Source organism: Plasmodium fragile (assembly GCF_000956335.1).
Source record: "Plasmodium fragile strain nilgiri unplaced genomic scaffold supercont1.93, whole genome shotgun sequence".
Classification (NCBI taxonomy): domain Eukaryota; phylum Apicomplexa; class Aconoidasida; order Haemosporida; family Plasmodiidae; genus Plasmodium; species Plasmodium fragile.
In genome coordinates, this window is record NW_012192673.1 from 54650 (window position 1) to 68030 (window position 13381).

At 46.4% G+C, this 13381-nt stretch overlaps 4 protein-coding genes across 4 annotated transcripts; 2 read left to right on the forward strand and 2 right to left on the reverse strand.

The window, feature by feature from the left end:
* Positions 1-404: 404 nt before the first annotated feature.
* On the forward strand, positions 405-4196 carry AK88_05093 (uncharacterized protein; the record flags this gene model as incomplete). The annotated part of the gene is made up of 1 exon (XM_012482695.1): positions 405-4196. One exon carries the CDS (start codon positions 405-407, stop codon positions 4194-4196), a length of 3792 nt encoding a protein of 1263 aa, XP_012338118.1.
* A 115-nt stretch (positions 4197-4311) lies between these two features.
* On the reverse strand, positions 4312-6728 carry AK88_05094 (uncharacterized protein; the record flags this gene model as incomplete). Its single annotated transcript, XM_012482696.1, has 3 exons — positions 4312-4363; positions 4524-4581; positions 4712-6728. 3 exons carry the CDS (start codon positions 6726-6728, stop codon positions 4312-4314), a joined length of 2127 nt encoding a protein of 708 aa, XP_012338119.1.
* Positions 6729-8665: 1937 nt separating this feature from the next.
* AK88_05095 (uncharacterized protein) lies at positions 8666-11866 on the forward strand (the record flags this gene model as incomplete). Its single annotated transcript, XM_012482697.1, has 1 exon — positions 8666-11866. One exon carries the CDS (start codon positions 8666-8668, stop codon positions 11864-11866), a length of 3201 nt encoding a protein of 1066 aa, XP_012338120.1.
* A 373-nt stretch (positions 11867-12239) lies between these two features.
* Positions 12240-12902, reverse strand: AK88_05096 (uncharacterized protein; the record flags this gene model as incomplete). Its single annotated transcript, XM_012482698.1, has 1 exon — positions 12240-12902. The coding sequence occupies one exon, from the start codon at positions 12900-12902 to the stop codon at positions 12240-12242; it is 663 nt and encodes a 220-aa protein (XP_012338121.1).
* Between the last annotated feature and the right edge of the window lie 479 nt (positions 12903-13381).

Consider the following 13381-nt stretch of genomic DNA (forward strand, 5'->3'; position numbering starts at 1 on the left):
GCGCGCGTGACTGTGCAGGATGGGAGAACCCACGAAAAGGGAATTTCCTCTAAGAGGGAAGAAAGTCGGGCCAGAAAAGGGGTACACGTCACGTAATTCTTCCCACGTGGTGGTGTATGGCGGGGGGGGGGCGGCAACTTCTGAGTTGTTTTATGAACAAGTGTTCTGTTGGTGGACGGCCCCAGGTGAACCGGCGGGTGCGCTATTGGGCGTAGCGGGGAAAGGAAAGGAAGAAAATGATGAGAAAAAAAAAAAAAAAAAAAAAAAAGCAAACAGCCAGGAGGAAGCAGCAAGCAGCAGTAAGAAGCAAGCCCAGAAAGTAAGCTCAAACAAGCGCAAAGGGGTGAAAGAATGCTGCTGGCGGGAGGGGCGCACGCAGAACGTTCTTGTAACCCCTTGGCGAGATGCAGGCGGGGAGTCTGGTAGCCCTGCGGAAGGTGAAGGTGTACGGGAGCAGGGAGTCGCTGTTCATTATCGGGTTGAACAAAAAGCAGGAGGCGTACGAAATAACAGAAGTGGCGCGAAGCAGAGAGATTCATGTGAAGCGCAACTTCCAACTACACACAAAGTCCTCTTACCGCAACTTCGTGGGGAAAAATGGGTTAGAGTATGTATGCAAGTGTGAAGGGTTACTGGGATGCATCCGGTTCCTAAGTTACCCTTACCTGTACGTAATAACGAAGAAGGAGAAAGTAGCTGTCCTATTCAATGAGCACAAAGTGTATGTCGTTAAGTCGGTCCTGTTGATTCCGTTCCGGGATGATGTATTTGAAAACTTCAATGATGAAAATGAATTGGTGCAAATCTTCTACAACAGTGTTAATCACAAATACATATATTTCTCCTACACATATAACTTACCCTGCTGTGTACAAGAGAATTATTACCTACAAAAAGAATTCCTCAGAGGAGTGAACATCCATTGTAAGGACTACAAAAATGAGTACCTGTGGAATCGTTACCATAGTAAGTCATTTATGCGGCAAAATGTATTCATATGTGTACCAGCGATAAGTGGGTTCTTTGTTCAGTCTAAATTTTGTTGCGAGGGGAAAGTGATAGATGTGACTTTTATCGCCAGGAGGTGTCACAAGTACGCTGGGACGAGGTACCGAAAGAGAGGTATAAATGCAAAGGGTTACTCAGCTAACCAAGTGGAAACAGAACTCATTTTATTTCAACGAGATTATGAAACTGCTATTCTTTCTTATGTACAACTGAGAGGATCTGTTCCTGTGTTCTGGAGTCAGGGTATTAATTATCATTTGCTGAAGAGACCCAAAATTAAATGCATAAAAAATGACGTCCTTTTTACCTGCACGAAAAAACACTTCAATCATCTGTTCGCACGATATGGGTACCCTATTATCGCTATTAACCTGTTGAGCAAAAATAAACACAGTGATGAAAATAATTTATCTAATGAGTACGAAGCTTGTATTGGTGTGATCAACAAGGACATGCCTCCTCCGATTAGAATCATTTACAAACACCTCGACTTGAGGAAGGCATACAAAATTGGAACAAAATACACTCTACAAAAATTGAAAATTATTTTTAATTTTTCGCAACGCAATGTGGGATACTTCTACCTCCGCAATGGGCAGGTGGTCCTCTTCCAACGAGGTATCCTGCGATTCAATTGTGTGGACTGTCTTGATCGGACGAACGCTGCTCAATTATTCCTGAAGATGTACATGCTGGTACATTTTTTGGAGTTGATTACTCGCGTGAAGAAGAAGGTTCTATGTGTTAACCACGTGGGATATTTATCGCAGATGTATGAAGAGCTGGGGGACGCCATAGCGAATCAGTATGCGGGTTCTACAGCACACAAGAAGTATACACCTGGGCAGAGTAACAATTTTTTTGTTCAATCTAAGGAGCTACTGACTTCCATTAAGCGGTACTACATTAGCTCCTTCAACGACCTGGAGAAGCAAAAGTCCATTAATCTGTTTTTGGGGGTGGCAGACGACAAGCTGCAGGACATGCGGCACGCGCACGACCTCGACACGTACGTGCACGGGCGCACGTTCTTCCGACCCTCGGGCTCTGGGCGCGACGCCCCCTTCTGGTGGGTCCTCCCGTTGGAGCGCTTTTGCGCCAAGGCGGAGTCGCTGCTGGGTGGGAGCCTCCGCAGGGGGCCGGCTAAGGGGCGGTCTGGCAAGCGATCTGACAAGCGGTCCAAGCGTAGAACTGCTAGACGAACTGCTACGAAGCATGCCCAAGGGAGGGGAAACAAGGTCGTGCCCAACATGCTGCGCAACCTGAAGTTCTACCGCTGCTTCAGCGACACAAATGTGTTTAAAAATTTGTATAACGTGCACAACTGGGAGGGGCGGTTCGCGCAGGTGGTGGAGGTAGCAGTGCGAGGATCGTCTGAAGTGGGGACAAATGCACAAGTGACATGTGCGTCTTCCACTGCAGCGGCGTTGTTGTTGAAGAGTTGCGGTGGAGCAAGTTATGTGGGCAGGCGGTCCATCAAATCTGAGGCAGACGTGCTGTCCCCATTCGAGAAGTCCCTAAACCTAATAGCTCACATACACAAATTATACGACACATACAAACACGATTTCTGCTTCTACTTTAAAAATAAGAATATATTTAGGTACCGCGTGTGGAGAATAATAGCTACTTATAATTATCTCACTTACTTAAGGACCTTTTTTGATGTGTTTTTTCTTTTGTACTATTGTTTTTGTAAGAGGTACAGCGTGCGCATGGTATATATGAGTCATGTGAACTTCGTGTGTGCGTCACTGGGGGGGGAGAAGCGCGCAGAGGAGAGGGCGAATAATACCGTGGGTCAGTGCAACCAACGAGTGTATAGGGGTTCCCCTCCCCTGGTTAATTTTTACACATTCGAGAAAGACGTGCAGGAGATCATTCACCAGTATGGTAGTTACAAGAAGGTATCCTTTGCCTTGGAGCCCTACTTGCATTATACCAGCTTGAACAGCGCGCCTTATCACTACATGTTGATGAGTGGGCGTTCCCTTATTGGGAGCAGAGGGGACAAGAAGAAACGTCCTTCCTTCAGAACAAGACACATATGTAAAAAAGGATCAGTGACGAACATTTTCAAACGTTCTTGTGGTAGCCATGTGAATGATTCTGTTGTAGTACACGAGGAGGGCAAGACACGCTGCAAATTCATGCTCAAGACAAAGATATTTGAGCAAATGAGGAACGGGGTGGTTAAGGGGCAGGGCTCCTGTGCCTATTACTCGAGAGCGTATGAGAGGGCCAAAAGGAGGTGCAGCGAGGGGCCTGCAACGGGGCGGATGCAAACGACGGAGCAGACGCAACAGTTGGAGCAGCTGGAACAGCTGGAACACCAGATCAAAAAGACGCCGCGGGGGTACTGCCCAATATATTTCAATGCCAACATGGTTAAGTTTTTTTTTTTTATATATAGTAGTTGTCGTGGGGGAGATGCCACGGGGGAGAACGCGGGGAGGTCTGCTTCGATGTCGGTCGTGAAGGAGGTCGTCATGGATGCGTTGCGGGTGGCGATGGGGCTGCCTGCATCGCTTGGGGTAATGCAGACGAGCGTGCCCGCGCAGAACATGCAGCTGCTGCTCAGGCAAGCGACCCGGGCGCGCTCCCTCCAACACTTCCTCTCCGACCTGTACATGCACTACGTGTACAAAAACGACCAGTACAAGGAACTCCACGTAGAAAGCCTCCACAACCCCAACGCGCCAAGCTGCAGTGACGAAAAGAGCAAAGTGAAAAAGTCCGAACAAAGGTTCCTGCTAGACGAGTATGATACATTTGAACATAATTTAAAAAAAAAAAAAAAAAAAATTTGGCAGGTCGATCGGAAAATAAAAAATGAAGTCGGCAAGCATCATGCACATTTGTGCCAGGAGTACCTCTCCTTTAAGCATTTCACAAAAACTTATTTCAACGACATGATAGATTTGAGGAGACGAGACAGGGAGGTAAACAAATTCTTTCTTCACCAGATTGAGTTGGGCAATACTCTAACGTCCAATCAGACTTACCAATGCTTTGTGGAAAATTCCTCCTACTTCAAAAAGCTCGAGGGCAAGAAGAACCATTTCACGACTACATGGACCTCCGCGCAAATGGCACCCAACGTCAACGTTTTGCGTCATCGACTCGAGGGTCAGGTGGACTATCGGCAGTACTGCAACCCGATGGAACGTGAAATTTTCCGCCCTTAGCTTTTTTTTTTCATTACATTTTTCCGCTGGCATGTTGTCGAGGGGTATGTGCTGTGGGGGTGGGGGAAGTAGAGAACCCACCCACCCTCTAAATAACTCATCCATCGCGCGCGCATCATTCTCCGAACAGCCTGATTTCCCTCAACGCTATCTTCACCCGGGTTATGCTGTCGCAGAAAAGGGGGTGGAAGGAAAAGACAAATATGATTAGGTGACACAAAAATGAAGTGATACACATTGGTCACTTGCACGCATTCGCACGGTAGCGGCAGGAAAGTGTGTGCCCCTGGACGGGAGCTTTTCCGTTTACGGGGGGGAGTAACCCACCTGATGGGGTTCTTCGAGCTCACATACTGCGTGAAGCGGGTCGCCTTTTTCTCAAAATCTACAAGTGGGGGCAACATCATGGACGGGGGAAAGTGTAAATGTAGCGGTGAAATGTTAAAGAGGTACAAACGTAGTGTAAAAGCGCTAGGTGGGCCGACTGGGCCAACTGGGCGTCCCGCCCTACTTACCCTGGAGGGACATAGTCTGCACGTCGAGCTGGCCGCAGATCCACTTCAACGAAATGTACGCACGCAGGATGGAAGCCACCATGATCTCGTTCGAAGTGAAAACCAAGCAGAGGGGGGTTTTGAAATAATCGAGGATGCTCAGGGAGGCGATTTTTTGCAGACTGCCTACCTCGTCCTGCGATACGTAACCATTCATTATATTCACGAAGGCCCCAACGAAGGATGGTAGTAGGTGGAAGGAACATTTATCTGGCTTTAAAAAGTAGTTAATGCTTTTGAGTATTTCTCCTTCGTAGTAAATTATTACCTTTTGCATGAGTTGCAGTTTTTGTCCTGAATTGTTTAGAACCCACTTGGAGGCCGATATGTGAATTTTTCGCTTTTCGCGCTTGCACAGGTGTTGGAACTGGGTCAGGTACGTTTGGGCGGGGGGCTCCTCCGGGTCCTCACGCGCGTCCTCACGTGCGTAGTCATGTGGACCGTCATGTAGGCCGTCGCGTATGTCGTCATGTAGGTCGCCCTCCTCCCCTTCAAACTCATACTCGGAGACGTCCCTGCTGTTGCACTCGGAGAGGTACGAATTGAAGCAGTCGCTAGCGTGGCTTATGTTATTCACATCAGACACGTAGCCCGTGTTGATTATGCGCTTTATTTGGGCCAGGTCTCGGTGTAGGCTACTCCTGTCGGTCGATTCCGTAGAGGATCTCTTCTCGTCCTCTTTGGGGGAGAGCTTTCGCTTTTTTTTCCCTTTTTGGGGGGGATTATCCCTTTGGGATTCCTCTCCCGGAGGACGGGCATCCCCTTCACCCTTTGCCGCATTCCCTGCCGTCGACGGAACAGTGTGTTCATCTGACAGGTCCTCCCACTTCCGGTCAGCGCACCCACTCAAGAACATGCGCACCTGTAGCTCCTTCATTTTTTTTTTAATTTTTTTTTTCTTGTCAAAATAATTAAGTAACTTAAAAATCATCTTGGGTATGTCGTAGAGCTTTTTAGACCTCTTCAGATTTTCCATGTCCTCTCTCATTTTCCATGCTAAGAATATACAAGCACCCCCAATCAAGTAAGGCAACGCATTCTTCTTCCTCTTCAGAATTTTTTCGTAGTACTTATGGAGGTAATACAGGGCGATTGAAATGGTAGAGAAGGAGAGCTTCAGGTGCTTCCCAAGGATTATTACAAATTTGCAGCTATTCATAATATATTTTTGAAATTTTTTTTTTTTTTTAAAAAGGTCATAGTACTTTTCATTTTCATTTAAATTCATATTGATATCTAGTGCGATGGTTAATCTGTTGTAGACTTCCTTTTTTATTTCTTCTTTTAATTGTTCAATTTCGTTTTTGGGTGTAGCTTCATCTGTGGGGATGGATGCACGTTTATCACCTTCCTCGCCGTCTCCATTATTGTAACCGTCTCTTGGGGTGTCCCTCCTTGGGTGGTAGTCTTCTGGTTGGCGTTTTTCAGTATCAACATGACCCTTGTTGGCATCTCCCATGGGGGGTGTCTGTTGGGTACTTAACTTATCTTCACCAAAGCTACAATTGGTTGTTCTTGCCTTATCGCATAGGGCACTGGAGTTTTCACTGGAGAGGTCCCCTACGAAACTGTCTTCCTCCAGTTCAGTAAGGCCTCCAGAATGCTGTACAGTAGAATCACCCCCTTCTGTTAACGTGTATATTTTTTTCAAATGGGGTACGGGGATGGACTCATCCCCTGGTACGTTGTCTATACGTTTGATTCTACCCTCTTCAGTAAGGGGCTTATTTTTATCTTTTTCATTTTCTTCATCGGTGTGGGTGTTCCGTTCGGGGGGCGCAGAATGGGGGAGTGTTTCGGTTTCTCCCTCGCTTTGTGCACGACTGACCTTTACATGCAGAGATTTCCTCCTCGCAACGTGTTGTTCCCCTTTCCTATCGGATGATTCCTGCTCTTTCACTGGCTCTAACGTAGTCCTGCCATTTGGCAAATGATTGATGGTACTTACATTGCAGTTGCTCGGTTCTATAATTTTCATGTTTTTGCAACTCCTGGGGTTTTGTGTATGGTGTGCAGTTGGTCGTCTTTGTGGGTTTGCGTTTTATGTCTTTTCTTATGTCAAATGGGCTTCTTGTCCTTTTGTCTTTTTTTTTAACGTGGCGCCTTCTTCGTCATGTACGGAGTGAGGTTTTCTCCTGGTTGTTCCGCCGTTGTTCTGGTGAGTCCCTTTAGCTCAGAAAATTTGCAAGTTTATTGTTTTATTATTTTATTTTTTTGGCTAGCTGTTCAGGTGTTTTTTTCCCTGTTTAGCCTCTTCTCCGTTGCACAACGAACACAAAAAAGACATCACGTGGTACGAGTCTCACTTTGGAAATGATTGAATTGGGGGAAACGTTCTGGATGTGCGCTGGGCGACACGGGGAAAAGCGCATGTACTTCGTTTCGTTGCGATTCCTCCGCGTTTCACCGCAGTGAAGCATAAGGGGACGTACAAAATTGACATGCACAAAGTTCTGACCTGTTCAGGCAAAAATGGAGGCGATCTTATAATGTACGAGGCTTTTTTTTTTCCCCCTCCCCCTTTTGCTGATCACTTTTTTGTTTAGCGGACGTGGGTGAAATTGAGAAGACGACTGTGTGCCTACCCGGCTGGGCATGCATTGTGCCAAGGGGTATGAGTGGGGGGACAAATGGATCGCCTTGTTCAGCGTCCGTTTGTTAACGATGACAAATGCTAGCACTGATGTTGCTTTGAATGCTCCCATTCAGTTGTGGCTAGTTAAGTGTCGTGCACATGTGTCAGGCACAATGTGGCAAATATAAAGATAACAACAATACATGGAGCGGGGAAAAAACAAAATAATGAAATGAAAGTGGAGCGACTCTGCAGGTGTTGCAACTGTTGAAGGTGCCGCTGGGGGGTGACCATCTCATGTGTCACTGGTCAAATACAAAAAAAATGACGTCGTCTCCCTTTTTTCAAGGCGTGTCAGTTAAAGGTTGGGCATGCAAAAAATTGTCGGAAGTCGGGTCTGGGCCTGTAGGCAAAAATATGTTGCCTCGCTGAACAGAGTGTTTGGCCTTGTGCCTGGGCAGAATGTAAAAAAAGGGAAAAAAAGGGGAAAATAAAAAAGGCAAACAGGGGTCAGAAGAGAGGCGCGGAAAAAGGAAGCGTAAATGCAAGGCCTGCCCCAATGAACCCTTTTTTGGTGCTTCCCCGGATGGCGTATTTTTTTTTTTTTTCCGCACTGCAGTATTATATAACATTTGTGGGGGAAATTTCGGGGGCATCAGGCTCGGTCGGCACGAGAAAAAAAAAAAAAAAAAAAAAAAATATATGCAAAAGCATGGGCAACGTATTATAATAAAGTAGCGGCATCGCATTGACAACAAAGGCCAATTCCCATCCCTGAGGAAAACGCGGCGCAACTTGTCCCCATGTGAGCGACGCAAGAACGAACCTCTTGTTGCTGCTTTGCAGAAGCGAAAATATAGAATGCTTCAATTTTTTCGAGCGTTAAGGACGCAGTTGTTTGTTTGTATGTTTGTTCGTACGTGAAGAGTTGGTGTTTTTATGTTGCGGCCTATTCGCTTAACAAGCTGAAAAGGCAGCTTCACGTCCTTTTTTTTTTTTTTTTTTTTTTTTTTTTTTTTTGTTTCAAAAGAACAGTTCGACAGTCTCCACAGATTGAGCGTCGTTCACAGTTGATTGCAGCTTAGTTTCTGTTTGACAGGGAAAACGGTGTTCTCGTCTGGCTGTGGCTCGTTGAAATATGCAGCCTTTGTCGTATACCGCGCCGTTATGCGTTTATAGCTTGTCCCCTCCAAGCGTGACATTTATCTTTTTCATTTGATCGAGGGAAGAGGCTGTAACGTGTCTCATTTGAACCTGTTGGAAGGAGAGGGGTGGCGTGAAGCTACCACCCATTGTATTACTTTCGTCCCACTTCGCACCCCACCCGTAGAGAGACCCCAATGCTGAACTACAGCCTGAGCAACATTTGCGGGTGCGTGTACACCGGGGGGAAAATCCGTTTCAGCGGCGATGGCAACTCTCTGTTCGTGCCAGTGAATAACCGAATCAATGTATACGATATGAACAATAATAAGTGCAACACGCTGAGGTCGGAAAGTAAAAATGACTTGAGGCACATTGTAATTCATCCCGACATGGAAATAGCCATAACGATTGATAAATTTGAGTATGGGTGCATTATAAATTTGTTGAAGGATCAGATTATATCTCGGATTCTGTTCAAATCCAAGACAGGGATTGTAACTTCCTTTAACTACGAGAATATATTTTCTCCTCAAGAAGAACAGGACTCCGTCAATTGCGCACTGTTCACACATAAAGGGGAGTACTTTCTGCTAGGCATTGGGAGGAGGGTCGTCATATGGAAGAGTCCCACTAGGAAAAATAATTACAGACTGGTTAAATACAATGACATTTGCTACCACTCTTTGAATGTAACATGGATTGACGTGTCGGAGGATGACCGTTTTTTTTTAACGTGCTCGTATGACTTAACCATTAGGGTTCACACTGTGGAGAAGAGGCGGAAGGTGCGCCCCACTGTGTTGGGTGGCAACAAGAGCACCGTGGTGGCGGCGTTTTTTTCCAAGGGGGGGGATTTCATCTTTAGTGTGAACAAGTCGGGCCTCATTTTGGTCTGGTCGTACGAGGAAGGGGTGGGTGAAGCGGTGGCAGAAGCGGTGGAAGAAGCGGTGGAAGAAGCGGTGAACGAAGTGGTAGATGCCGCGACGGACGACGCGACGGACGACGCGACGGGCGACGCGACAGAGGAAGCTGTGTCCAACTTGTCGGTGCCCACCACCAAGGCGTTCGCGCGGAGGTGGCGGCAGAAGAAGGTCTACTTCTGCAACCAGGAGAAGAACGAAGAGGTGACGAGTGTATGTTTCAACCGGGAGCACTGCCTGGTGGTGATCGCCTACTCCAGCGGGCGCTTCGGCATATATAGTGCCCCGGAAATGACCTCCCTCTACACGATAAGCATAAACGCCTGCACCATTGACGATGTCACGATTAGCAGTGATGGGCAATGGATAGCCCTGGCGGAAGCGAACAACGGTACGGTGATAGTGTGGGAGTGGAAGAGTGAAAGTTATATCTTGAAACAGAGTACCACGAGCAGGAATGTCAAGTGTGTGAAGTTCTCACCGATTATTAGTCACCTGAAGATAGGAAGTCACATTGTAGACACAGCAAATGCTTATCACGAGAGTGAAAATTTCACAAGCAAATTTGTTATCGTCACAGGTTGTGAGGATGGAAGTGTTCGGTTATACGATTATGTGAGTTATATGAACTTTGTTACTTTTTCTGTTCACACGGATGCAGTGACAGATGTGTGTTTCCTTCCCCAGGGGAATGCGTTCGTGTCATGTTCACTGGATGGCACAGTGCGGGCATTTGACCTGTTGAGGTATCGCAACTTTAAGGTGTACACAGCGTGTGAATTGGATGAGGATGTTGGTAGTGCTTCACGCGGAGGCTCGGCTAAGCAACAGGTGCAGTTTCTCTGTGTGAGTGTGAATTTAAGTGGCAACATCGTTGCTGCAGGGGGTCGAGGGGCCCAGTACATTGTGTACATATGGAATGTGCAAACGGGTAAATGTATCGACCAGCTGTACGGACACGACTCCCCAATTATTAGAGTTTGCTTCAGCACGAGTTTAAAAAATGAAGGCATAATAGCTAGTTGCTCTTGGAGCAAGAAGGTGTTGCTGTGGGATTTATATGCACGAAGAAACAAAGGAAGCAAGTTCGAGGAGATGATAAATTCTCACGATGTTTCCTTTATGTGTTTTGACCCAAGAGGAAATGACATACTAGCTGTATGTACTATGAATTGCAAAATTATATTTTTTGAAGTGAGCTCCCAGGAAATAATTGGTACCGTGGAAGGAGCGAGGGATATTAAGAGGGGACAGTTCATTGGGCAAGAATATTCTTCTCTTCCTAGCGTGAAGAAGAGGAAGAAGAGGAAGAAGATAATGAGTGGGAGCCATGCAGGGAATGGACAAGACGATGATTCTGTTTATGAGGATGACTTGGAGGATGAAGGGATGAACTCAGTGGTAAATCAGAACTGCTATTTTACTTGTGTCGATTATATACAAAATGGAAATTATATAATTGGTTGTGCCAATTGTAGTGTGTCGTTGTACATATATGATACGAATTTATATGTGCTTATACAGATAATTGATTTGACTTCAAACTTTTGTGTGGACGGGATCAGGAGGGAGATTTCGAGGAGGTACCTAACTGCTAACGGCACCAGCATTCTAGAAATGGACCTCAGTGATGAGGAGGGAGATGTGTACAATGACCAGTACAGGGTCGTTAATAGGAAGAAGAAGAACAATATGCTACCTGGAAGTTTAGAGGAGCATTGGGTGGTTAATAAATTTAAGAAGCACAAGATGACGTTGCATCAGTTGAGCATTTCTGGTGATGACAGACATGTGGCTGTCGCTTCTAGTGGAGGACTCTACGTTTTTACCAAGGACCACCAGTTTCAATACGTCGTTCCGGTTCGTTGGTGCTTGAGACGAGGCCATGGAAAGGAGATGACTTGTGGGGGAAATGTTAACTACCGTGGACTCGTGGCCCCGTTACTTTACCAACCACAATACTTAACAGAGCATGTGAATGTGAAAAATTTGAAGCAGGCGATGAGGAGAAATGAATATGGAAAGGCTTTCCTCCTGTGTCTTGCTCTAAATAGCTACGAACACATGGTGGAGGTGTATGAGAAGACCCCATACCACGTGGTACCTTTGTGTGTGAAAATTTTGACCAAGCCATTTGTCTTTTTACTTATTAATTTTATTAAGGTGCTACTCCTGAACGATACGATGAAGCATATTCACCTGCACCTTTGTTATTTGAATGCCATTTTTACGAGTCACTTTAGCGTGTTCGTGAATACAGATTTGGGGGGTCCGTTGTCTCGCGGCGCAAGCACTAAGTCGCAGCAGCAGAAGCAGGGCGGCGGGGCCAGAACGGCTTCTCCCCATGCGGTGGAGGATTATAGAAACGCGTTGCTGCTCATATTGAAGCAGCTGTTCTCGGTGTACAATGGGCTGCAACACCTGTACGGCGACAACACCCACGTGCTGCGTTACCTCTGCGTGCAGCGGGAGTAGCGTTCCGTGTACGCTGCATGTACGCTGCATGTACGCTGCATGTACGCTGCATGTACGCTGTATATACGCCGCTTCTACCCAGCATCTACCCAGCATGGGTAAAAACACGTTGCACATTTCCATTTGTACCGTGACAACCCTTTTTTGTAACATACATTTTGTTTCTCCTGTTTGACCTCCCGTCCCCATTAAAAAGGGGGTAAAAAAACATATATTTTTTTTTTTCCCTTCCGGTGGGGAAGAAACTTTTCACCTGTGGCAGGTGTGTCTCTGTTTTTAACAATTCAGTTATGAAAAGTTATTCGGTGTTGTGACGTGAGCGGCGCATGAAGTCGCGATAAATACACCGGAGTGAAAACCCGCGTGATGCATCTCACAGCGAGGTGAACCTCAGGTAGGGTTTGTCCGAGGGGAGTTGTACCTTCTGAACCCCCTTGGGGAAGAGAGCAGGCAAGTCTGCATCCCCCACGGTGGGCAAGACACAGCACTTGTCCCCCACTGCCCAATTGACGGGGGTTGCCACAGGCTGTTCACTGGTCAACTGGAGCGACTTCAGGACACGTAAAATTTCATTAGCATTCCTTCCAGTGGTGGCAGGATATAATACAGTTGCCTTAACTACTTTTTCAGGAGAAATAAAAAAAACGCATCTGCATGTGAGTGGTAATCCCTTTATGTCCTTTTCCTTCTCGTCCATTATTTTTAATTTATTGGCTAGCTCCCTGGACTCATCACAAACAATGGGTATTTTCCATTGGGTTAATTTTGCATAGTGCTTAATGTCTTCAATCCACTGCTCATGAGATTCTTTTGAGTTACAACTGAACCCAACTAATTTACAATTTGCTTTGAGGAAGTCTTCATACATGCGCCCGAACTCAGCGAGCTCTGTGGTGCACACGGGTGTGAAGTCATTTGGGTGGCTGAAGAGGATGCACCACATGTCCCCCACGTACTCGTACAGGTTGAAGGGGCCCTCCACGCCCGACGCGGGCGCGGTGAAGTTGGGGAAGGGGGACCCCAGGTGGTACGCCATGGTGGTGGGGAGCTGCTTAATATAGTGAAGTGGTTATCCCTCTGCTGCAGTTACGGTACTCTGTATATATGCCGTTGCGCTACTCTGTATGTATGCCCCTATGGCTGCGCAGTTTGTGCATGATGGCCGGCCACTGGCACGGGAGGATAACTTTGGGTCGTGAACAAGGGGAAGATATAGGAAAGCGCTGTTTTATGGTATCTAGGCAAAAAAAAAAAAAATATACATATATGTGGCTTCCTCACATGAGGATCAAAAATGAATTGCAAAAAAGAATTGGAGAGCAAGCAGGACGGATGAGTGAAGGAACCATCGTATCATGGAAAGCAAAAAAAAAAAAAAAATGTCATTAGTTGCTTCTACATTTTTTTATGCACGCGCGCAGGTGTGGAGTTGGCGTCGTTAGGGGGGTACATTCACAGGATGCAGCGAGTGTAGGCAACAAAAATGAATTATCCTAACATGTTATTTTTTATACT